At 31.8% G+C, this 25,141-nt stretch overlaps 1 protein-coding gene across 8 annotated transcripts in view; it reads left to right on the forward strand.

The window, feature by feature from the left end:
- Agtpbp1 (ATP/GTP binding carboxypeptidase 1) overlaps positions 1-25,141 on the forward strand; it is a 169,106-nt gene that overhangs the window by 97,065 nt on the left and 46,900 nt on the right. For all 8 annotated transcript variants that reach the window (XR_003302792.2, XM_026410611.2, XM_026410615.2 and 5 more), the window contains 3 exons: positions 8,102-8,185; positions 9,925-10,011; positions 10,096-10,244. Coding sequence is in view for 7 of the 8 variants with exons in the window: in XM_026410611.2 (XP_026266396.1) it covers positions 8,102-8,185; positions 9,925-10,011; positions 10,096-10,244 (320 nt within the window). In the remaining variant the exon portion in view is untranslated. The remainder of the gene's footprint in view (positions 1-8,101; positions 8,186-9,924; positions 10,012-10,095; positions 10,245-25,141) is intronic.

The raw sequence follows: 25,141 nt of genomic DNA on the forward strand, positions 1-25,141 counted from the left end.
CTTTTTTGCTGTGTCCAGACTATATTTAGTGATCATGGCTAATGCTTTATGATGATGGATTCCCAGTATCTAAAATAATGTGGATGCTCTTATTATGAGTATAGTATTTAATGGAAAGAGAAGACCTTACTGTGGGTATTTGATTTCCTTAGATTAAAAGCTTCTTTAAGGCAACAACTACATCTTATTTATTTTTATCTGTAACACCTAGTATAATTCATTATTTTTACTTGGCAACTTAGTGTATTTAGTGCAACTGTTTGGCTACTTGGTCCACAGGTATGGAATATACCACATCAATCATACAGCGTCAAAACAGGAACCTTTCTTCACTGGAAAAGGTACTTCAGAGTGGGCCAGGCTGTGGTGTCTTCTGAATCACAGCCAGCACCATCTAGAGGCAGCTGACCTTGTAGTGTGCTGTAAAAAGCATAGGTGAAGCTCTCAGTCCAAGGAAATACTCTGCAAGGATGAGTCAGTCTTTTAGGATGCACTTAGCTAGACACTTTTGCACAGTTCTATATCCCCAATAGAAAGAATATGTGGGTCTGGGAACCAGGAGGGGAGAGCTGGGCCATATTTTACTAGAGCTCCTAGTGTCCCACTGGGAGAATTTGTGCTTTCTGTCTCTGCACCTCTGGGCTCTGCAGGATTAGAAGTCCAGTCCCCATGGTAGTTGCAGTCTTAATTGAAAGAGACACAGCAAGGGTACAATGTAACAACAAGCTGTGGTTACTGAATGGAGATTCTAGCTTCCTTCTGGCTAGGACCAGGAGGTGGGAAAAGATTTTGCCATCTTTACAAAAGTTATTAACTCAGAATGACTCAAGGAAGTAGGGTTGCTTTTACATGATGGCAATAAGGTGAATATGTGTGGAACTCAGTCCACCCACTTGCTACTCCCTTGTCTAGTTTAACTGAGAATGGACATGTCACTGTCCTAAGGGTGAAAGGATTTATTCATGATGGGAATTATATGTCTTATCTACAGCCCTTTCTTCTCTTAATATTTATGATGATTTCTCTCAATTTGTCCTGAAACATTGACCTTGGAATTGCTCTGCAAGTTGAATCAACAGATTAGAGTCTAACTTTTTTTTTTTTTTTTTTGGTATATTAGACCACCTTTTTTATTGCCTGTGTACAGTGTGATATACCGCTGGGTTTGTCAAATGTTCAAACCAAAACTTTTAAGATATATTTTTGATACTGGGAGGCAAACAGCATGATAAAAGATCAAGAGATCAATGAGAGTTGGCATATGTGTTTTACAGATAGGTGTGTTGGTATATAAGTTACAGAGCAAAGGAGATTAGGCTCAAACAAGAGCCCAGAAACTTAATCATTTTAAACTCTGTTATCTGTGTTTGCTTTAAGAAAATTTGCAGTGAGAAAAATGGGGTTGGGCTCCTATACACCTTTGAGGGTTGGGTGGCCATGGTGCCCTACAAATTTCAAAGATTTCTTTCTATATAGATAAAATTTCCCACTAATTTTCACAATTTTCTTGGAAATGTTTTCTGCCTTCTGATTTGTTGCTACAGAAATGAATCATAACTTCTAAAGCAATCTAAAACCTTTTGTCTTCTAGTCTGTCAGCATCATGCATTTTGTGTAATGGTGACTATTACCAGGTTTGACTGATCTGTATATACTATGGTACAAAGAACATCTTTTATCATATTTGTCATAATTCCATTGTTACATATTTGTCAGTTTTTTTGGCTATCAAATACTTGATAAGAGGCAGGAATATAATCATATTTCAATATGGAGTTGCAGTCCTGAGAGTGATCACATTGATGGGTATGAAGTTTCATATTTTAATGAAAATAATATGATTCTGTTTATATTATTTAGATGTATAGGATTTATATTAGATGTATTATGTGTTTACATTAGACATGTATCATTTATATGATTCTGTTTATATTATTTAGATGTGTAGGATTTTCTCCAATAAATGTTAGTTACTTTAGCTATAACTACTACAAAAAAATAAAATGTTTTCACTTAAAAAATGTTTATAAGTTATAGACAAGAGTATGTTGGTATTTGAAACTTATTGCCTCTTCTCTCCTCTGCAAATGTCCCAAGTGTTCATGTGGAAATTGTGAAGAATGTAGTCTCATTGCTCAAAGTTGTATATCTTCTCTTGCTCTTTCATTTTTTTTACCCAATATTGCTGATAAATAAGTAGAAAACTTTCCAGAATTATTTGTTCCTTCAAGTTAAATTAGTTTGAGGCTGAGAACAAGTGCATATAGCAAAAATACTTGGATTAGATTCAATGAATGCAGTAAAACTGTTTGGCGTGGTGAGGGACACCTTGTCAGGGCAGAATGCTCTCTGAAAAGCAAGTTCTAAATGTAGTTCACCCTTTGACTCTCTGCGCTGCGCGCATGTGCGCGCATGGGCGCGGGTGTCTTAGCAAGCAGTTTTATTTCTCTAGAGACCAGTTTTCTTGACTGAAGAAAAAGGAAGTAGAGAGTTAGTGTTTTTCAAATTTGAGTCATTAACTATTAATAACTAATAGAAAATAGCAGTGTTCACATGTGGTACAACTAAGTTATTATAATCTTTTATGTCCTCTTTCTCTTTGTAGGATTATAAATTCTTCTTCTTCTTCTTCTTCTTCTTCTTCTTCTTCTTCTTCTTCTTCTTCTTCTTCTTCTTCTTCTTCTTCTTCTTCTTCTTCTTCTTCTTCTTCCTTCTTCCTTCCTCCTTCTTCCTTCCTCCTTCTTCTTCCTCCTTCTTCTTCCTCCTTCTTCTTCCTTCTTCTTCTTTCTTTTTCTTCTTCTTCTTGTAGTACCAGCTACTGAACCCAGGACCTCAGTGCATGTTAGGCAAGCATTCTACTACTACTTGGGTTATGATTTTTTAAGTGTATTTCTTGTTGGCCAAAATCAAAAAAGTTTGATAGTCTTCCACTTGGATTAGAATTGGAAACTATAGCCCATGTGCCAAATCTGGTCTGCTACCCATTTTGTTCTCTCACAAGCTAAAAATGTTTTTTTTTTTCCACCTTTAATTCATTAAAACATTTCAGAGAAAAATTGGTAATTTATGACATGAAAATTATACAAAATTTATATAAACAAAGGTTTTTTTTTTTTTTTTGAACACAGCCATGTCTATTATGTTTTTGGTTGCTATTTTTGAGCTACAATAGTAGAATTGAATGGTTGTGAAAGATACCAGCAAAGCCCAAAATGTTTACCATCTGGCCCTTTACAGGAAAGGTTTGCTGAACCTAGTAGCTGGATGGTCTGAGACTGTGGTTTTGTATACAATAAAAAACCTAATATGGGCCAGGTAACTGATATTTCAAAGCACTCTGAAATGTTTGTCTTTTGAAATACATTGATGAAGTCACTTCCAGTTTGCTTAACTTACTTGCCCAGTCTTCTGCAGCTTATTTTTTTGAACAAATGATGAGCATTTTGTGACTCTTTTTGCTATTCCTTGGTCCTTGTTTGAGTGCGGTAGCATTGTGAATGAGCAGTACTGAAATTAATGAAGATTTACTGTTTTATTATTTTTAGAGGCATCAGGCTGATTTAAGGTATTCAATGAAAATAGCTTTAATGTTTTAAATTTCTATTGTGTGGGTTATCTTCCTAGTATGCACCACTAATATTTTTAAAAGAAGGTTTAGTATAAAATGAATAAAACTTCTAAATCTGCCTCATTTGAAAGGAAAATGTCTGTTGTAAGATTCTTATCTCTGTAGATAATGCATTAAAATTTGTTTATTATAAACATATACTAATGATTATTTAAGTTCTAGTTTTGGTTTAAGTTGTATTTAAAAATTGTAATTAAATTCATCTCATATTTAGTGTATGCTTAACATTATTAGTGCTTTTTTCCTGTTTTTGTATTTCATAAAACCAGGACATAACAAAATAAAAGAAGAAAGGTCACTTTTTGTTGTGTGCCCCAAAGGTGACCAGTATTTTGATTTCTTTCCATTATTTTTCATCTATATAGAAAACTCTAGCTACATTTTGTAATAGATATTTTGTTATTTTATAATTTTATATGGTATATGTTGCTTGTTTTAAAAAGCATTTAAGGTATTTTCTGAAAATATAACCAACAAAATAAAACAAAATGACAAATAAGGAAAAGAAAGTATAGCAGCTCTTAACCACAAAAATATTTTCAACTTCAACTCAAAATAAGTTAAAATATTCTGTATCAAATTTGGCTAAAATCTAGAAGTTTAACAGCACATTTTATTGCTGAGGCTTTGGAAAAATAGGTTCTTTCATACGTTGAGGGTGAGACTGTCAATGATAATAACTCCTGTGGAGGGCATTCTGACAGGGTCTGTCACAATTAGCACTATATTTTCTTTGACACATTAATCCGATATCTAGGAATTTATGAGATATACTCAAATGCTCATCAATCAAAGTTAAATAAATTATGATATATCTGTTTGGTGAATTCTGTTCAATGGTTGGATGACAAAAGTCACTCTGCATTGATGGAATGAGCTGTAAGATATATTATTAAATGAAATAAGCAAGGAGTGTATTTTTATGACATTAAAAACAAAGAGGGAAAGGCACTCTGAATTAGTAAAAGGCACTCAATATATAAAGTAAAATCTAGAAGGAAAGTAAAAAAGTATTTACCTAATTGGGTGAGTGGAGGAAATGGATTGTGTCGAAAAAGGAGCCTTTTCTTTTATGCTTTTATGTCATATTTAAAATTTTTTAGAATATCAGTATATTACACATATATACCACAATTTTTCATCTCTATATAAAACATGTTGACACCCAATTTGTGATACATGTGTAATAAGAATTGTAATGCATTCTGCTGTCATTTTTTTAAATCAATAAAAAATCAGTATATTACCTACTCAGAAAGTTTAAATTAAAAAGTAGGTGAAGAATTGTAGGAAAATAATATAAGGAAAACAAAATTCTAGATTTGTCATGTTAAGTAAAAAATAGCTTTGGGAGAAGCATGAGTACTTCTAGAATTCAGGAAGCTGTAGAAGTATATTGGTAGGAGCAAAAGCAGCAGATGGGTTTAGTGGATGATTTTTATGGGTCAGGCACAGAATTAAGTAGTAAGCATTTTATATGCTGTGTATATATGCATATAAAGTGTGCCACTTAGTATTGTAACAGCTCTATGAAGGAGGTGTTGTTATTTCTCTATTTTACAAAAGAATAAGTTGAAGTTCAGGATTTTTGAGTAGTTTATCTGCTTGGCAGAGCCAAGAGTCAAACCCAGGTCTAGATCATGAATCTGTTTTGTTAATCACTGTGTGTATGTGTGTGTGTGTGTGTGTGTGTGTGTGTGTGTGTGATGTATCTTGATGGAACACACATGTAGATAAGTCATACTATCTTGTGAAGAAGATTATCTTGGATTTTCTTTATAGAAGATATGGATAATAATATGGATCCTCAGAGAACCCCATTATGTGTATAATTAACATCATTTCCTATAATTTCCTTACATAAATACAGCAATAAGGTTCATTAATTTTTTTCTTACTGTGTGGCTTTGTGGTTGAAAAACCTAACAGTCTTTTGTGGGTAGCTGCATATAGTGTGATCATTTGAGTATGGACTGAACGGGCTGCACATTTTACAGACTGCCCTGCATAAGTTATTTTCTTGAGCCAAGCCTTTGATAAATGTTGAATGTCACTAATTTTGAGGTAATACTTAAAATATACATGTTTTATTTTGTCTGGAGAGCCATATATTTTAATAGGCAAATGTGTAAAGGAACGATTAATGTTCTTTTATGAAATCTAGTTACACAAATACATATCTGAATAAAAAATGATTTTCCCTCTTCCATTCAAGTATTCATTTTAGATCAGGTCTAATATAAATGGCAATTAATGGTTCCCCAAAATACAATGTCAGGTTGAAAAACAGTGGTCTTGTACAACTTGCACATGATTTGGTTTAACGTGGGCTTTTTTTTTTTTAATTTAAAACTGATTACCAACATTGGAACCTTTAGAAGATTTTACATAAAAGGCCAAATTCCTGGTATTTCTTGGAAAAAAAAAATTAGGTGCAATGGACATCACCTGTTTCCCACTTGACAACTTTTTTTTTTTTTTTTTTTTGGTGGTACTGGAGATTGAACCCACTGATTGAATACTGTACCTCTGAGCTACATTCTCAGCCCATTTTATTTTATTTTGAGACACCATCTTGGGATTACAGGTTTATGCCACCTTACCAGACAGGCCTGTACTTTCTGAACCTGTTTCATGTGGAATATAGCTATAGAACTGAGCTGTTGTAAGCATCCTTTCAGTATCATTTTCCTAAATAAAACAACCCCAAACTTTTGTAATTATTTATTTTTGCACATTGGTGGTCTATATCAATCTTTTTAAATTAAATAAATGAATGTCTTTAGTTATTCATCCATACTGGAACACTTAAAATTTTACATGTGTGATATATTTGAGTGTACGTAGAACTTTCTCTGTTGAAGGTCTGGAAGGTCTAATATAAACTCTGAATTTGTTTATCACTATGATAGCTTTCTAAAAAGTCTGTTTCTTTAGAAAGAGTTAGGTATTTTAAAGTTATGACATTAAAATTAAATTTAAGAATTTATAGCTTAATTTTTGATACTAGATTTTTTAACTTGATAGACTAGTTTGTCATTTATGTTATTTTAATAGAATAAACTTAAAATAAATTATGCTTGTTTAGTAATTAAGAATTGTTGGCATTGTACTTTCTTATTTTTTGGTGTCTTTCTTATATGTATAACTGTTACACATTTTAATGTTTTTCCAATAATATGTTTCATTCTTTACAGGTTCTAGGATTGTTTTGAATTTGAGGTTATGCTCTAATCACAGAGCGGTGTCTTTGTGCAGGAGGCTAGTTTCAGGTTTGCCTGAAGTTAAGGAGACTTTAAGTATGCAGTATATTCTTGAGGTTTTATTATAATTTTTTTGGCAAACTTTATTATTCTGCTCCCATGAATCTATAAATCACTGTTCTAATTTTCATTACTGAAATGAACAAACTTGAAATTTAAATCAGTTTATATAGTTTGACTTTCTCCTTAAGAACAAGCTGTGCTATGAACAGTAGCAGTGTGTTAACATTAGCAGGACTTTGGTTGGCCTACCTGAATTCTAGCATCTGGCTTCAGGATCCAAATATGTTGTTTTGGCTGCAGTTTGGTGCCACCTGGTCAGGTGACTTAAATATTGATGGGGAAGATTGTGAGTTGTGAGTGGCTTAGTCTTCTAGGACAGTGGCAGGGCTTTTAGAAATTTTCCAGTTAGTTAGTGTCTGTTTTGCTATACTGATTCAGAATAATATGAAGCTCTGAGTATCCTGGGAACCCAAGGACCACTTTTCACTCCCTGACACAGGTGTATTCCTTTCTTCCACCTTCCTTTCCCACCACAGAAATGAGGGGGGATTCTGTAAAACATACAAACTGACTATTAACTGAATTTTGGCCAAATTCCCAGCTAGGTGGGTTTTAAAAAATCTTACGTAATATGATATTTCAAATTAACCACTTCTAACACTGCTGCTATTGTGTATACAAAATCATGTGCCTAATGATTTAGCAAATCCCTACCTTCCCTCTCTCCCCAACCCTTCTTTTTATTTATTTATGTATGTATGTATGTTGTGTGTGTGTGTGTGTGTGTGCATGTAAGATTAAACCAGTGTCACTGTACCACAGAACTATATCCCTAACCCTTTTTATGTTTTTTTTTTTATTGTGAGAAAGGGTCTCACTGTTTTGCCCAGGCTGATATTGAACTTGTGATCCTCCTGCCTCAGCCTTTGGAATTGCTGGAATTATAGGTGTGCACCACTGTATCCAGCTAATTCACGCTAATTCTAATGGACATTCTTGGTTTCCTTCCTTCCTTCCCATTTTCTTTTCCCCTCTCTTCATTTCTTTTTCTTCTTTTCCTTCCTTTCCTCCCTCCTCCTCTCTCTTCTCTCCCACTATTGGACTTTATCATTTTACACCTTTTTCATCCAAAACTTATTTTGGAGAAGGTTGTGCATTGGCATATATAATAGTGAATTTTGATCAAACTTCTCTTTTATGATTTCAGGACAAAAATTGCCCAAGATATTGAGAGGCTAATACATCAGACCGATATCATAGATCGAGTGGTATATGACTTAGATAACCCAAAGTAAGTCTGATTTTAAAAACCTTATTTTTGTTTTTATAGTAAAATTTTACTGTTATTTCTAAAAGATAAAAAAAAATTACAGTTAATTTCTACCTTGCTGTGTTTTCATCCTTTGACAAGGATAAAATAATTATGGTAAATTATGCTTATTTACTTGAATTGAATATATCACAAGCTTTTATTTGTTTGATTTTATAGGCCAGAAACTAATTTTTTGTTGTTGTTATTTGTTTTTGATTTTGTTGCACCAGGAATTGAACCCAAGGGTGCTTAACCACTGAGGCACAACTCCAGCCATTTTTTATATTTCATTTAGAGACAGGTTCTTCCTAACTTGCTTAGGGCCTTACTAAGTTGCTGAGGCTGCTTTGAACTTGGGGTCCTTTGCCTCAGCCTTCCAAACTGCTTGCATGCCGGCCTGCCCAGCCTAATGCTGTTTTTTTTTTTTTTTTTTTTAAATAAAATTACCTCCACTTAAAAGAATGGAGATTTCATGTGAAATACTGACTTGTCCAGCAATATTGAACCTTCATTTCCTAAGCACAACAAATTATCATCTCCTTAAGAATGAAGCATGTGCTTGCTAATTTTCACCAGTTCCCACCACTTGCTCCATCTTATTATCTCTTACAGTTTACAGACAGTTTCAGTTATTTAAGTTACCTGACTTAGCTTTGAAGCCATTTATTTGTGATCCTTGGCATGTTAGTTATTTATTACTTAGGATTCTCACTGATATCACCTTTTTGGATTTAAGAATAAATAAATCAATGAAAATTACAAATGTTGACTGTGAATATTATTCAGTCATTTGTTCAGTTAGCCTTTGGTGGGTTTCTCCTTTCTCTGATTATTCTAAGGGAAATTTCACATTTTACTGATAATATTTGGAGGAGATAAACACTTTTACAAAGATTTTTGGTAGAGAGGTGAAAGTAAAAGCTATACCCAAAGCTAATGACCAAATTTAAATAATATTCTTACAATGAGAAAGAGATATCTATTTTATTAAAAATCACTGAGTTATTTCAGTTTTCACAGTTCTGTATTGGAGAAACTGGGCAGACATGATAAAAATAGAAATTCAAGAACCCTAAGTTTGGCATACTGCTATTACTTTTAACTGAAATTACTTTGGAATAAAAATCATTGAGCTTCTTAGAGTTTTAGTTTTCCCCTATTACAATGTAATTTCCAGAGAGCAGAAATTTTTATTTGATCAGGGAACCAAATAAACAACTAAAACAATTATCTGAAACCTAGTAGGTGCTCAATAAATAATTGCTAAAATAATGAACATGTAAAAGGAGGATAATACCTGTCACTTTGGGGGGCTAATTAAATAACTGTTGTCTAGATTGAAGGTAATGTTTTCTCCAATGAACTGCATGGTTTATTAGCATTATTGCTACTCATGTAGGTTGTATGCAATTTTAAAAACAAGGTTTTTTTCTATCTACTAATCAGTATTTTAGAAATGATTTTTTTCCAGTGAGTTAAAAGTTTCAATTATATTAGAATATTGTAAGAACAAGTTTCTTGTTGTAATTATAGTTTTTTGGGGTCTATAAATGTCAAAGTATGTACTTCCCTGTGTTATATCCTTTGCTTTAAAAATGAAAAGGGATTCGAGGTGGCAAAAGTGATAACACTTTTAATCTGAGTGTAGTTTTATTTGTTTTTTGATCATCTGCTTAAATGCAATATATTTTAGTACACTTTTTAAAATATTTGTCTAGTTACACCATTCCAGAAGAAGGAGACATTTTGAAGTTTAACTCCAAATTTGAATCTGGGAATCTTCGCAAAGTAATCCAAATAAGAAAGTAAGTTACTTAAAATGATCTCATTCTTTATATGCACAAATATTTTCCTAATTTTCATCAGATGTGTTTACCTTCTATTTTCAGAAATGAATATGATCTGATTCTGAACTCAGATATAAACAGCAATCATTATCATCAGTGGTTTTACTTTGAAGTCAGTGGAATGCGGCCAGGTGTTGCTTATAGGTTTAACATCATTAACTGTGAAAAGTCCAACAGTCAGTTTAATTATGGTAAGACAGTTTTCTTTCTCAATTGAGAGTGCATGCAGGCATCCTATTTGTTGTACAGAAGTTAAACAACAACAACAACAGAAAATCACTGACTTTTAAAGATATTTTAATGTCTTGTTTTTTGGAATTCTCAAATATTCAAGATCTGTTTCATGAAATTTGATATAGGTACAGTTTTGATTTGTTGGTGAAAATCATGGTATGTAGGAAAGCTGTTTAAAATTTATGGATATGGTTGATGTTATCCAAATTGAATAAAGGCAAAGATTTAGTGTGTGTGTACCAATGACTCCATAAGTTTGTGTGATTTTCTTTAGCCCATTAATTTGGTATGTTACCGTGATTGATTTTAAAATATAGAATCAGACTTTAAATCTGTGGAATAAGCCCTAGAGTTGGTGTGTAAAAGTGCTAATATTCTGTTAACAATATGTATTTATACTTGGGATGGATACAGATTTATGGTATTTCCTCTTGCCCTTCCCTTCCTCTTCCTCCTCCTCTTCCATCTCAATCTCCATCTCCATTTACTTTAAGTATTGTGATAATACTGACTTGGTAAAACTTGGGAAGCGTCCTTTCCTTGGAAGCATTTGTGTAGAATTGGTGTTAATTCTTAAATGTTTGGTAGAATTCCTTAGTGAAACTATCTGATTCTGAAGATTTCCATATACGATAGTCTTTTTAATTGGAAATTTAATACCTTTAATAATTTTAGGGCTATTCAAATTATCTTTTTCATTTTGAATGGGTTGTGGTAATTTGCTAGGAATTGGTCTGTTTCTTCTGTGTTGTCAAATGAGTTGTAGTATTCTCATTGTCATTTTGATATCTTCAGGGTCTGTAGTGATAGCCCCTATTTTGCTCCCATTAATGATAATTTGTGCTTTCTTTTGTTATTGTTGTTGTCAATCTAGCTAGAGGTTTATTGATATTATTTACATTTTCCAAGAGCCAGTTTTTTGTTTCATTGGTTTTCTCTACTGCTCTCTCATTAGACCATTAAAAAAACCAAAACCAAACAAAAAACCAAACTCTAGTGCTGTACCAAGTATATAGACTCATTTAAGGTTTTTGTGTTTAGTACTTTAATAAGTACAAAACTAAGGGTTATTTGGCATCTGATCTTACATTATGTCTGTGGAGGTACTATAAATGTATAAACTTACATCAGCAATTTAAAATTAAAACATCAAGTTTTAAGTATTTATTCTGATAGTTGCAGTTTGTTAGATAGGATAAAAGATTTTTTTTATGGCATACAAAAATATTTACAATGGAGTTTGAGGAGAAAAGTGTTATTTGTGATTAGTTAATAAAATCTTAGAGGTCTTATTCATTATAAAGATTGAAAAGCTTTTGACAACTGAGGTGTGAGATGCTGTATTATCTGGATCAAATAATTTAAGTTATTAAAAGTATGACTATGATGATGCTCTTTAAAGCTTTAGGAGGTTCCCAATTGTGATTATTTATCTGAAAAACAGGAACTAATACCATAGTCTAGAATTCATATATATGAGATAAAAGCTTTAGACAGTCATTTATTTATTGCAATAATTATAGGAAGATTGGGTACAATAATACCTAGTTTAGTTATAAATACTTTTCAAATATTTTTTAGTTAGCTAGTTTTTAAGTGAGTTTTTTAAGAATGTCTATTTTTAGTAAAGCAGGAATAGTAATATGAATATTGTTGGTGTTGTAGATTTCACATTTTTATTTTTGTGATTTTATTATATAGCTACTAATCATTGCATGTAATGTTTCTTACAAACATTTGTTGACTTTAAGCCTTAATATAACTTTAAATCTTAAGTGAGAACTCACTCTAATATTATCAAAATAAGAAATATAGTATTTTCCTTATTAAACTTACAAATATATGTAAACAATGTTTTTAGAGGAGAAAAGAATAATTAATTAAATGTAATTTTATTTGCATTAAGAGTAAAATATTAACACATGTATTCCTGATATGATAGTCAATATAACTTTCAAATAGTGTTGTAGGGTGGGTGCCTTTTTACTAACTACTTTTATTTTTACCCTTTAAAAGTAATACTTTTGTAACATTTAAACTAATATACTCGTTAAAATTTTAAGTTGAAAGTATATATTTGAAAATAAAAGTATACACTTGGAACAGTTCTTCTCCTTAAAAAAAAAATGCCTATGCATACATGTGGTAGATAAAATAATCTCTTCTGTTAGTGTCATTTAAATTGTAAAATGAATTAAATTCTATAACTAAAACTAACTCAAAGCAGTAGGCCAGATGGCTGCTTTATTTTTAAATTTCCTCTCCTCCTTCTCCTTTCTCCTTTGGATATTCTTGTATGTATATCACACTTGCCAAACTCACTTTGTAGAGAATTTGGAAAACAGAATGGTGTTAAGAAGAGAATTAAAACCACTGACAATGCATTGTCCAGAGATAATCAATTTAGCCTTTGTTGTTTTATTCCAGCCTTTTTATAATACTGTATATGATTTCTGTATAAATATAGTTATATATTTATTTTTAGAATGAGGTTGCCATTTCATATTCTATATTTTAATCCAGTGTTATTTTGTATGTATTTTTTGTCATTGAATATTCCTCTGAGTTTTAATAGACATTCTATAGAGATACTATACTTGAGCCTTTCTTTTTCATTGAACTTAAGTTATTTATGGTTAATTTCTGTTGCTGAGATGACCACTGTACTTATATGCTTGTATATGCAGCCCTTTTAAAAATATTTTAATTATTTAGTACAGATTCATAGAAGTGGAATTTCTTTATCTGTATGCCAGCTATAGCATAGCCTTTTTAAAATTATAGAACAGTAGTTGTTTAATTTGGTAAATTAAACAAGTTTTTGAGAAGAAACTCTAGGAAGGAAGGAGGGGAAAACATCCATAAAAACCACTGTTTAACATTTGTTATCTGTCCTTAAAAGTTTTGCATTCACATAACTTTAAAATTAAATTTTTCCCTTTTCTGGAGTTGGGATTGAGTGTGGAAACTCATTTGACTACTGCATATATATTTATTACCACACAATAATTTATAAAACAATGTAGTTATATACTTACTTTATTTGTTCCTTATTCAACACAATATTACTCAGCAACTTTATTAGTAATATCTGTGTAATATTGTGTTGAATAAGGAACAATAAATTATTTAATTACAAGTTGAGGAAGATTTAAATCTTATTTAACATTTCAAAATTATGAGCTATTTTGAAATAGGTATCCTTAATTATTTAATTTCATATATGTTTCTGATTATTGCTTTGCTTTGAATTCCTAGAAGTAGAATTCAAAAAAGAATGAATATATAGTGCTGAATACTAGGGAAATTGGGTACTACAGTGCTAGTTGAAGTATTAAATTATTTCAGCCTTTTTGAAGTACATTTGATAGTATATTTTCAGTGTTAATATTTAACTTTATGTATCTGAATTTATTTGGGCATTTCCTGTGAATTGGGATTTAAACTTAATCCTGTTCTTAGTGGTAAAGTTGCTGATTTTTTTTTTTTTTTTTTTTTGGTACCCATGATTGAACCCAGGGACACTTAACCACTGAGCCACATCCCGCAGCCCTTTTAAAAATATTTTAATTTAGAGACAGGGTCTCACTGAGTTGCTTAGGACCTTGCTAAGTTGCTGAGGCTGGCTTTGAACTCGGGGTCCTCCTGCTTCAGTTTCCCCAGCTGCCGCGATTACAGGCATGCTCCACTGTGCCCAACTGAATGTATTCTTTCAGTAAAGTTTTAAAATTTTGGTGAGGAATTTATTGTTTTTCAGACATTTTACGTTTATAACTCATTTGCAACTGTGTGTCTGACCTGCTTGTAAGAAGGGTGAGAAATAACATCTAGAAGACATTTGTCATTACTCTCTTAATAAAAATAGATTAGATAATATATTACCATAATTTACTTATACTTCCTCACTTTTTGAATTTGAGTTGGGTTGTTCTGATCTCTTGGTCATATTATATGTCCCTGTTGGTTTGAAATATCACAGTACTCAAAAGGCATGGCCCTAACCATATATTAGCATTTGTTTAGAGATTGTTGCTTTACTTATCACTTTGTTTTTAAATTATTTTGACCTTATAATATAGTATAACATTCTGTAGTTTCTTAAGAAAATTTAAAACCCTTTTCTACCCCATTTTTTTCAGAACAGTGTATTATACACAATAAATACCAAAAAATCCCATTTGGTTAAATTTATAGAATTTGGAGGAGAAAGAATTTTTTATATTAAGTATTGCCATGTTCTTACATGATATGTTGTTTTGTTTATTCAAGTTTTTTATGCCTTCATCTAAGTATTTTATGTTTTTTAAATATGTTTCATACATTTTTACCTTTATTCCTAAGTATTTTAGTTCATTTCTGTTATGACTAAGTATTTCTATTTTAGATTTGTTATTACTTGTAATTAAGAAAGTTAATGACTTTTATATATTGAAAATCAAACTTTACTGAACTTTTTATTCTCATGGTTTCTCAGTTGATAACATATTTTATTGATAGGTATCTGGAATTTCTTGTATTCAGTATGTTATTTATCTTTCATTATTTCACTGTTTTCAGTTATAACTTTAAGAATGTTTAAAATAAAAAGGAAACACTGCATATTCTTGTTTATTTTGACTTTAACAGTAATGGCACCCCTGTTTACATTAAGCATGTTAGCACTTGTTTGAGACGTATATTCTTTCTAATAGAGACTTTCTCCCCTTACTAGATCTTAACAAGAGTTTTTTTTTTTTTTTTTTAAGGTTTAACTATGTAATGCTATGTAGAGCCTGTTGGTGTGTTGTGTATTTTGATAATGTTTCTATTATTAAGCCATCTGCTTAATAATTCTGGGATAAGTCCACTTGGCCATGTAAATTGATCTCTTGATAAATAACTATTCATGATTTGTTAGTATTTTGTTTAAAGGTTTTACATCATTGATCATAAGTTAGGCAAGTCGCTTTCTTTTTGGAGGGCTATCTTCGTCCAGTTTCAGAAGCAGGCTGATGCTAACTTGGAACACTTCAAAGAAGAGGCTTTTATTTTCCCAGGCTATGTTCTAGAGCAATTTAGATAACATTAATGTTTTTGTGAATTTGGAAAAAATGTGCCTCTAAAATTGATATTTGCACTTCTTTGGGTGAAAAAGTTACCTCTGGATAACTTTTCAAGTTTTCCATTACTCAGTATAGTTTGATTTTATATGATTTTTTTAAAAAATGGAGACAGTATTGATAAATTTTTTTTCTTATTTGAGCAACATTTAGATTTTCGAAACTCAGTAGCAGAAATTTGTGATATCTACAATATTTATATTTGTTTCCTTGCTTGTTCTTTTTCCTCTTTTTTTGTACTTACAATGTAATTTGTTTTGTTTTATAATTTTAAAAAATCTGGATGTTGGTTTATTCCTTTAGAAGTTTTTTGTTGTTGTTTATTTTCTCCCATTATCTTCATGCAGGTCAGTTTTTTCCCTCTAGCTTCTATATTTTTGTATGATGAACAAAGCATTTGGAGTTTTTAATTTGCTCTTGAGTACAACTTGATTCTGTTGTATCCTGCTCAAATATTAATATTAAGATCTTAATTTTATTTTTAAAAATTGTTTCTAATTATGTGTAGCTTAGGGGTCCTTTTTGACCCAAGAATATTTAGCAACAGGTTATTTATACTTTTACTTTGTTGAATTGTTTCAGTTAAAACTTCTTACTTTCAAATATTAATCTGTTTTGTTTACAGATGTGTAGAATTTATGATTTTGTTGTTTGACTTGTTTTTTTGATGATTTCAATGTGTTTAAAATTCTTATATTGCTATACTTGTTTTTTTCTTTTGCCTTCTTTTTTTTTTAAGCTTCTTTATTTGTTGTTCTTCAAGGGACTTCAAGCATAGTGAAGTGTAGCCTCAGAATCCAAAATATAACATACAAAAAGAAAAAACCAAAAATAGATTATACATTGAATTTTTCTCAGTCTTGCTCCATCTGCCTTAAGTTTAGTAGAAATTCATCCTGGATTCTGACAAGAAGTTGTCTGTTGTGAGTTTTCTTTTTATTTCTAAGTATTTGTAAATATTTAACTAGGAATTTAGTACAAACTAAGGAGCTATTTCAGTAGATGTAATTTTTTTACGAAACTTTGTAATTAGATTTGATAGGTTAATTCCACATAAAGCAAATGTTGTTTCATCTTAACATTAGCAGGATTAGAAGAAGAAAGGGGCCAGTATTTTGGAAAACTAGAATTCCACATTGTAAACATTTATAGCTACCAGTATAGTTAATATTATGATCATCAGATCCATGTTTTACTTTGTTTCAGGGATGGTGCTGATGACTGATTAAAGATTATTTGAACGGGAGGTATTTGTTTAATTATTTTGCTGAAATGAAGAAGTAGAATTATTTAGGAAAATAGCTTACATCTGTTTATTTTTTTGTTTGTTTAGGACTTGTTTGGGGGAGCATTTAGTGTTGGATACTAGAAAATGTGATCACTGCTTTTTTCCTTAGTTGCTTTTCCTTGACATCTTTTAGTTGATATTAATTATTTAGTTTTCTTACAAATGAGTTGCCTTGAATTTAAGAAGTTTTGCAATATGTATATTTCTTACTCTGTTCTTAATTATAAAGAAAATGCTGTTTGAGAATTTATGTCACAATTTATGTCTATAAACCATCCTCCCTCTACCCTCTATTACTTGAGAGGGATTTGCTGAAGTCACCACTAGATGGCAGTCTTGCATTTTAGTAATGTGGAGGGTTTTTTTGTTTGTTTGTTTTTGTTTTTTTTTAAATTAGCAAGCTTCTTTTTGACTTTCTGTCTCTGTTTCTCCCAGATACAATGAGGATTTTTAATTATCTTATAATTATCATATATTGAACATGTTTGGGAGCAGGCAACAGTGGAGAATTTTGGAATACATGCTGCAGTGTTTCTGTCCCCCATCCCCATATTAGTTTTTTATATACCTTAGAATTGAACTGATCTATTCCTTGACTGAGAAAGTCTTCCATGACTCCCTAAGTTGGGTTAATTCACTGACAAAGGCTCCTTATAATTTATTTTTCTTTTGGGGAGCTCATTACAGTTTTGTGGCTGATTAATATTTTCCCTGCAACCCTTCTGCCCCCGACTCATGTGTAAATTCCTTGAGTTAGGAAACATGGTGTTGACTGTCCAAATTCATAGGCTAGCAGTTAGATATTCAGTAAATGTTAAATGATTGAGGCAATGGATGGATGAACTATGAGGAAAATCTTCTTAGGAACAGAAAATGAGAATGCACAAATTATATGTCAAAAAGACCCCAATTCAATTTATGATCATTAACTATTTCTAAATACTTTACTTGAAATAATTTCAAACTTAAATAAAAGGTGTATCCTTATCCAGATGTTGAGCTTGTGAAATGGTGCCCTACCACTCTGGAATACTTTGGGTAAAAATGTAAGTTTTTATATAACTATATTATAGCTATCAAGATCAGGAAGTTATCACTGATATAAGAATCTCTTCTAATCCTTGGATCCCCCTCTTTAATGTCACTATTTTTCTCAATAATAAGATTCAATTCCAGATCATATCTTCAGTCTTTTAGTGCCTCTGTATATTATTATTATTTTTGTTGTTGTTGTTCAGTTATCTGTTTGGTACTGAGAATTGTTATTTTGAAGTCTGCTATCAACAGTGAATTGAAGTCTAATGTCAGTAGTATGTTTCTATCTATTTCTCTTTATATTTCCTGTAGGAAATATAGGAGGTTGGTATTATCCAGTGCATAGATATTAAGCATCATATTTTCATTAGGAATTATGACTTCTTATTAAAAAGTCCCTTTCTTGACTCTTTCTTAAAAATAGTTTTAGCTTGAAATTTACTTTGATCTAAGGATTTTTTTTTAATTGGTCATTCATAACATTACATAGTTCTTAATACATCATATTACACGGTTGATTCACGTGGATTATGAACTCCCGCTTTTACCCCGTATACAAATTGCTGTATCACATCAGTTTCCCTTCCATTGATTGACATATTGCCTTTCTAGTGTCTGATGTATTCTGCTGTCTGTCCTATTCTCTACTATCCCCCCTCCCCTCCCCTCCCCTCCCCTCCCCTCCCCTTTTCTCTCTCTACCCCTTCTACTGTAAATCATTTCTTCGATTTGTATTATCTTGTCTTGCCCCTCCTTTCCTCTTATATGACATTTTGTATAACCCTGAGGATCGCCTTCCATTTCCATGCAATTTCCCTTCTCACTCCCTTTCCCTCCCACCTCTCATCCCTGTTTAATGTAAATCTTCTTCTCAAGCTCTTCGTCCCTACCCTGTCCTTGTTTACTCCCCTTATATCAAAGGAGTCATTTGGTATTTGTTTTTTAAAGATTGACTAGCTTCACTTAGCATAATCTGCTCTAATGCCATCCATTTCCCTCCAAATTCTATGATTTTGTCATTTTTTGATCTAAGGATTTTTTTAAACAATAAAAAAAATTTTTTTTAGTTGTAGATGAGCACAATACCTTTATTTTGTTTGTTTGTTTGCTTATTTATTTATTATTTATTTATTTTTTATTTATGTGGTGCTGGGGATCAAACCCAGTGCCTCACATGTGCAAGGCAAGTATTCCACCACTGAGCCACACCACCAGCTCCTTGATCTAAGGATTTTAACCCCTACTTTATTGTTGCTATTTGGCTACTATATCTTTGCCTATTTCTCTACTTATAGCTAACTTAAACTTTGTTATATTCTATCTTCTAGTAATGCTGAAGAACTGGTTTATGTGTGGTTTATTTGTGCTACTTGTTGAATTTATCTATTAGTTGGTGAGGATGTATGGAAAGATTGATTTTAGGTGGCTACTATTATCCTCCAGTCCATGAATTCAATCTTCCTATTTTTAGTGTAAATCTCTGTTGTAGAATTAGTTATATTAGAAGCTTGCACTTTCTTTCTGTAGAGTCACTCAGTCCAAATAATATATGGAGCTTGTGATAGATGCCTTCAGAGTTGTTCAAGATGCATTTTGAACTTCTGCATTTTGAACTTTAACACACTCATCTGTTAAGTGAGAGTGTTAACTTTAATACCAGAATTTTATGAGTCTATGATTCTTCAACACCAAAAGAGTCTTATGATTCCTAGTACATGGATGATTAGGGCCTAATACCCCCAGGTTTTCAATAAAAATTTGGCCTTTATTTGGATATTATTAGAGGCCAGGGCTGTTGAATGTTACTGTGACAATTTAATGTTTTCATATCTATAGTCAAGTGATTGACCAATTTTAGTATATTTGTTTTGTGTACAAAAAGATTTATTATTTGGCTAATGAATAAATCATTACTCAAATACATAGCCTTTTTATGTCAGGTTGAGTATATTGTAGTTTATTAAATTTGAGTTACCTCATTTGATGATTCTTGCTGGGCAGCCTGTTTTGTCCAAATGGTTTTTATTAGTCAAAACTTTTACGAGTATTTAAAATTGTTGCTTAAAAAGTAATATGAGAATACATTATCTTTTATAAAATTAGAACACTTTAGAAAAATCTAAAGTACCCTCTGACCTTAACTGAATATTTTTCTACCTTAATATAGTTAACTTTTATAATGAGTCTTATGTGTCAGAAGAGATTGAAACTTCAGATTGATATTATTGAGTCTCAGTTAGGGATAAGGAAGCCAGATGCATTTTATATATACCAATGAAATTGCTGATTTAATGTTTAAGAGAGAATCTTTTTTTTTTTTAAGAGAGAGTGAGAGAGGAGAGAGAGAGAGAGAGAGAGAATTTTTATTATTTATTTTTTACTTCTCGGCGGACACAGCATCTTTGTCTGTATGTGGTGCTGAGGATCGAACCCGGGCCGCACGCATGCCAGGCGAGCGCGCTACCGCTTGAGCCACATCCCCAGCCCAAGAGAGAATCTTAATGTGTTTTCACTTGTAAAGAGTGGGTTTACTTAAAAGGACAAAAACCAATAATAACAGCAGCTAGTATTCATTGAATATTTACTATGTGCTAGGCCTTGATCTAAATGCTAACACATGTGATACTCTTAATTTACACAAAAGCAATGATAATACTACAAAACAGATAGTAGGGAGGACATAAAGTGTTTGATAATCTGTCCAAGGGTATGTTAGAATCATACCCTTTGTAGTCTGGTTAAAGATTGCATGCCCTTAATCATGATGTTAATCTGTATAAGAAAAAGTAGGACTCAACCTCTCATTTGTGGTACTGGAAACTACAAGATAGCCAATGTCTTTTGCAAAATCTGTCATTCATTTGTCATTGCCAACAAACTACCTGAACCTTCTTTGAGGAAAATCAAGAGTACAGAGATATCAAAATAACAAGACTTAGAATTTATAAAATGTGTTTTCTAAAAAAGTTTGCTTAAAGGGGTAATATGGGGGAAGTGAAACTTAACTTACCCTCCTTTGATGGCTTAGTTGTTTAATGTAGTCTGAGAAAAATATCAACTAATCAGAATTATAAGGATAGGAACTAAAATAGAAAAGCATAATAGAAAGCTCCCATTTTAAGAAAGAAGAAAAAGAAACATGGAGAAATGTACCCACACTGGTAAAAATAAGGTTACTTAAGAAAAAGAAAAACATTTGATAAATAATAGAAATAAAATAAGATGGAAGGAATAAGTTATGTTGAAAGCTCCACTCTTTAGTGATGTGTGTAAGTATGTGTTCAGTGACAAAAGTTGAAGGATGGGCAAAGATAAACTAGACATATGTAAACAGAATAGGCAAATGCAGTAAATTAATGTCAAAGAAAAATTCAAGATAAAAAATACTGAGTAGGTCATAGATGGGTATTACACATTTAAAAGTTGCAGTCCTTGAAGATACTATAACCCTTTATTCAACATAGTTGTAACTGGTACTTACAGAAGGACCCCAAAGTGCCAAGAAATACATCACTAGAAGACATTTATGAGAATTAAAAATGTTTCTTTCAGAAATTAACATACCAAGAAGACAAAAAATAAGCAAGAATATAAAGAATTTAAATAATGCAGTAAAAAAACCCTGATTTTTAAAAATTTATTGAAATCCTGTTTTTGAGAATGTATTTGATGATTTCATAGCCGGATGGCTATGAAATGTAATTTAAGAAAGAAAAAGGTATGAGTTATAAGAAATGGTAGAACTAATTTGTATGTCCAATGAAAAGAAATAACAAGATGAAAGCTAAAGGAGCATTCTTCAAAAGCACACTATTCAAATTAGAATTGAAAGTTAGTGGTATCTTGGAATTATGCTTAAAAATAGTGGAATGGATTCTTAGAAATGGTTTTATATAATATGATTAAAAACCTGGAAACTATTAGAGATGTAGGAGAAAAAGATCTGTGACTCTTATCCCATGAAAGGATTAAACAATAGAAAAACTATTAAAAAAAAACCATGCTTCAAATGTGAAAAAGATGAAAATGCCATAGGAGTTGGAGTGCTTGTTGAAGTATATGAACGAATCCACTTAACTGAACCCTCTGGAAACAGGATGTGTTTGGGGAGCATATTCCTTGACTTTGCCATGATCTCTATTTACAGAATCTTAGTGGAATAAAATACTGTTGTTTATCAACTTTTACGTTTGCTTTAGAACCACAAGAAATTATGTTCTTTTGTGTGTGTGTGTGTTGCTTAGAGCATTATAGTTACACAAAATAGTTGGGTTCATTTGGACAAAATCATACATACATGGAATTTCATTTTAATCTTCATTCCCCCTTTACCCCTTTCTCTTCCCCTCCCTCCCCATATTCTCCTTCCTGGCTATACCCAGATGATCTTCCTTTTGCTTTTTTGCTTCCTTTTCCTTTTTCTTTCCCTGTTATATTTTTATATGCATGTAATGTGATTTTGTTAAATTCATTCTAAATTTCCTTCCCTTTCCCTTTCTTCCTCTCTCCCTTTCTCATTTCTTCCTTCTGCTCCACTGATCTTTCTGTATTTATGATAGTCTTCCATCCCCACCTTCTTTCCCATGTTTTGTTTTAGCTTCCACATATGAGAGAAAACATTAAACCTTAATTTTCTGAGTCTGGCTTATTTCACTTAGTATGATATTCTCCATTTCCATACATTTACCATCAAATGCCATTATTTCATTCTTATTGTGACTGAGTAAAACTCCACTGTGTAAATATATCACATTTTCTTGATCCATTCTTCTGTAGATGGGCATCCAGGCTGATTCCATAATTTGGCTATTGTGAATTGTGCTACTATAGACATTGAGGTGGCTGTATTGCAGTTGTATGTTGATTTTAGTTCTTTTGAATAAATACTAAGGAGTGTGTTAGCTGATTCTAAGTTTTTTTGAGGAATCTCTATACTGCTTTCCAGTGTGGTTGTACTAATTTGCAGTCTCATCAACTATATGAGTGTAACTTTTCTTCACATCCTCACCAGCATTAATTATTATTATTTGAGTTCTTGATAATTGCCATTCTGACTAGAGTGAGATTAAATTTTAGCATAGTTTTGATTTACATTTCTCTAATTTCTATGTTGAAAATTTTTCATATATTTGCTGACCATGTGTGTGTGTGTGTGTTTTGAGAAATGTCTGCTTAGTTCTTTTGCCTCTTTATTGATTGGGTTATTTGGTTTTTTGGTGTTACGTTTTTTGATTTCTTTATATATTCCGGATATTAATTGCCTGTCAGAGGAGCATCTGACAAAAATTTTCTCTCATTCTGTAGGCTCTCTCTCCACACTCTTGTTTCCTTTGCTACACAGAAGCTTTTTAATTTGATGGTATCCTTCTTTTTGGCTCTTGGTTTTATTTCTTGAGCTTTAGGGGTTGTTGAAGAAGCTTGTTGAAGAAGTCAGTTCCTGCACCTAATGTGATGGAATGTTGACTCCATGTTTTCTTCTAGTAGTTGTAAGGTTTCTGGTCTAATTCCTAAATCTTTGATCCATTTTAGTTTGAGTGAGAGATAGGTATCTTATTTCATTCTTCTACATGTGGATATCCAGCACCATTTGTTAAAAAGGCTATGTTTTCTCCAACATATATTTTTGACACCTTTGTCAAGTATCAGTTGGGCATAAATATATGGGTTTGTCTTTGTGTCTTCTCTTCGATTGGTCTTCATGTATATTTTGATGCCAGTACCATGCTGTTTTTGTTATTGTGGCTCTGTAGGTATAATTTGAGATTGGGTATTTTGATGCCTCCTGAATTGCTCAGAATTTCCTTGGCTATTCTGGTTCTAGGTCTCTTATTCTTACAAATAAATTTAAGGATTTATTATTATTTTAGTTTTGTGAAGAATGTCCTTGGTATTTTGATAGGGATTTCATTGAATCTGTATATTTATTTTGATAGTATGGCCAGTGTAATGATATTAATTCTGCCTATCTAAGAACATGGAAGTTTTTTCATCTATAAGAAGTTATATTCTTTATGTTCATAAAACATTTAAAAACACTGTTAGGAGCTGGGGCTGTGGTTCAGTGGTAGAGTGCTTGCCTTGCACATGTGAGGCACTAGATTTGATCTTCAGCACCACATAAAAATAAATAAAGATATTAAAAATATACATATACAAAACAAACACTGTTAGGTATGTTGTTACAGAGAAAACATTGATGATTTCAAAAAAACATTCATCATAAGTCAAAATATTGGTAAAATCAAAAAAGCTGAATCAAAAATTGGTACTTGGAAATGTTGTAGTCTCAAACAAACAAACAACAAACCCCCAAAAGAAATTTAAAACTTATATAACAGATAATCTACAACTGTATTTTTCAATGTGGTAGCTAACACCAACAAATTTCTATTTGAATTAATTAAAATAATTCAGTTTCTGTGACGTGAGGCTCATTTCCAGTGCTTAACAGCCGCCCATGGCTAGTGGTGCCACATTGTTCAGTGCAGATACACAACATTTCAGTCCTAGCAGGAAGTTTCTTTGGTCAGCTCTGATCTAGAAAGTAGTGCATAAGAAAACACTTCAGACTTAAGGTACTTAGCTAAGCTAATATTTAAAGAAAAATGGAAATATTGGTATTATATAAAATAAAAAGAGATTTAAAAATATAAAGAAATTAGGAAAAGAAGAAAAAAGGGAGTAAGGGAAAATTTGGTAAAAATAAATGCTGAAAATAATGAGAAATAAAAAACACAGAAATATACCAAAAGTTATTAGGAAATTATTTGGTAGTAGGAAAAAGATTCTGAACAAGCTATAGCCAATGAAAGTGAAATTAAGAATACATTTATTGCCATCTTGAGATTCCAGCTGAATAATATTGACCCCTTAAAAACTAATGTTTTTTATTTGTGCTAGCCAATGATGGAAACTTTTAAATTCGTGTTTCTGAAGCTTGTGTAGTCTTTTAAAATTTTTTTTCATTTGTTCTTTTTATATATACATAACAATAAAGTATATTTTGACATTATACATATATGGAGTTTAACTTCCCTTCTTGTGGTTGTACATGCTGTGAAATTACACTGGTCGTGTAGGAAAGGTATATCTGATGAATTCAACTGTCTATCTTTTTTTAAAAAAAAAATTATTTGTTTTAATTAGTTATATATGACAGTAGAATGCATTTGTGCACTTTGATATATCATACATAGATGGGATATAATTTCTCATTTATCTGAGTGTACATGTGGCAGAATCATATTGGTCATGTAGTCACATATATACATAAAGTAATAATGTCTGTTTCATTCTACTGTCTTTCCTATCCCCATATCCGCTCCCCTCCCCTCCCATCAATCACTTCCCTCTACCTAATCTAAGGTAACTCTATTCTTCCCTAGTGCCCCCCGCCGCCTTATTGTGAATTAGTATCTGCATATTAGAGAAA

This window comes from Urocitellus parryii, chromosome 4 (assembly GCF_045843805.1).
Source record: "Urocitellus parryii isolate mUroPar1 chromosome 4, mUroPar1.hap1, whole genome shotgun sequence".
Lineage (NCBI taxonomy): Eukaryota > Metazoa > Chordata > Mammalia > Rodentia > Sciuridae > Urocitellus > Urocitellus parryii.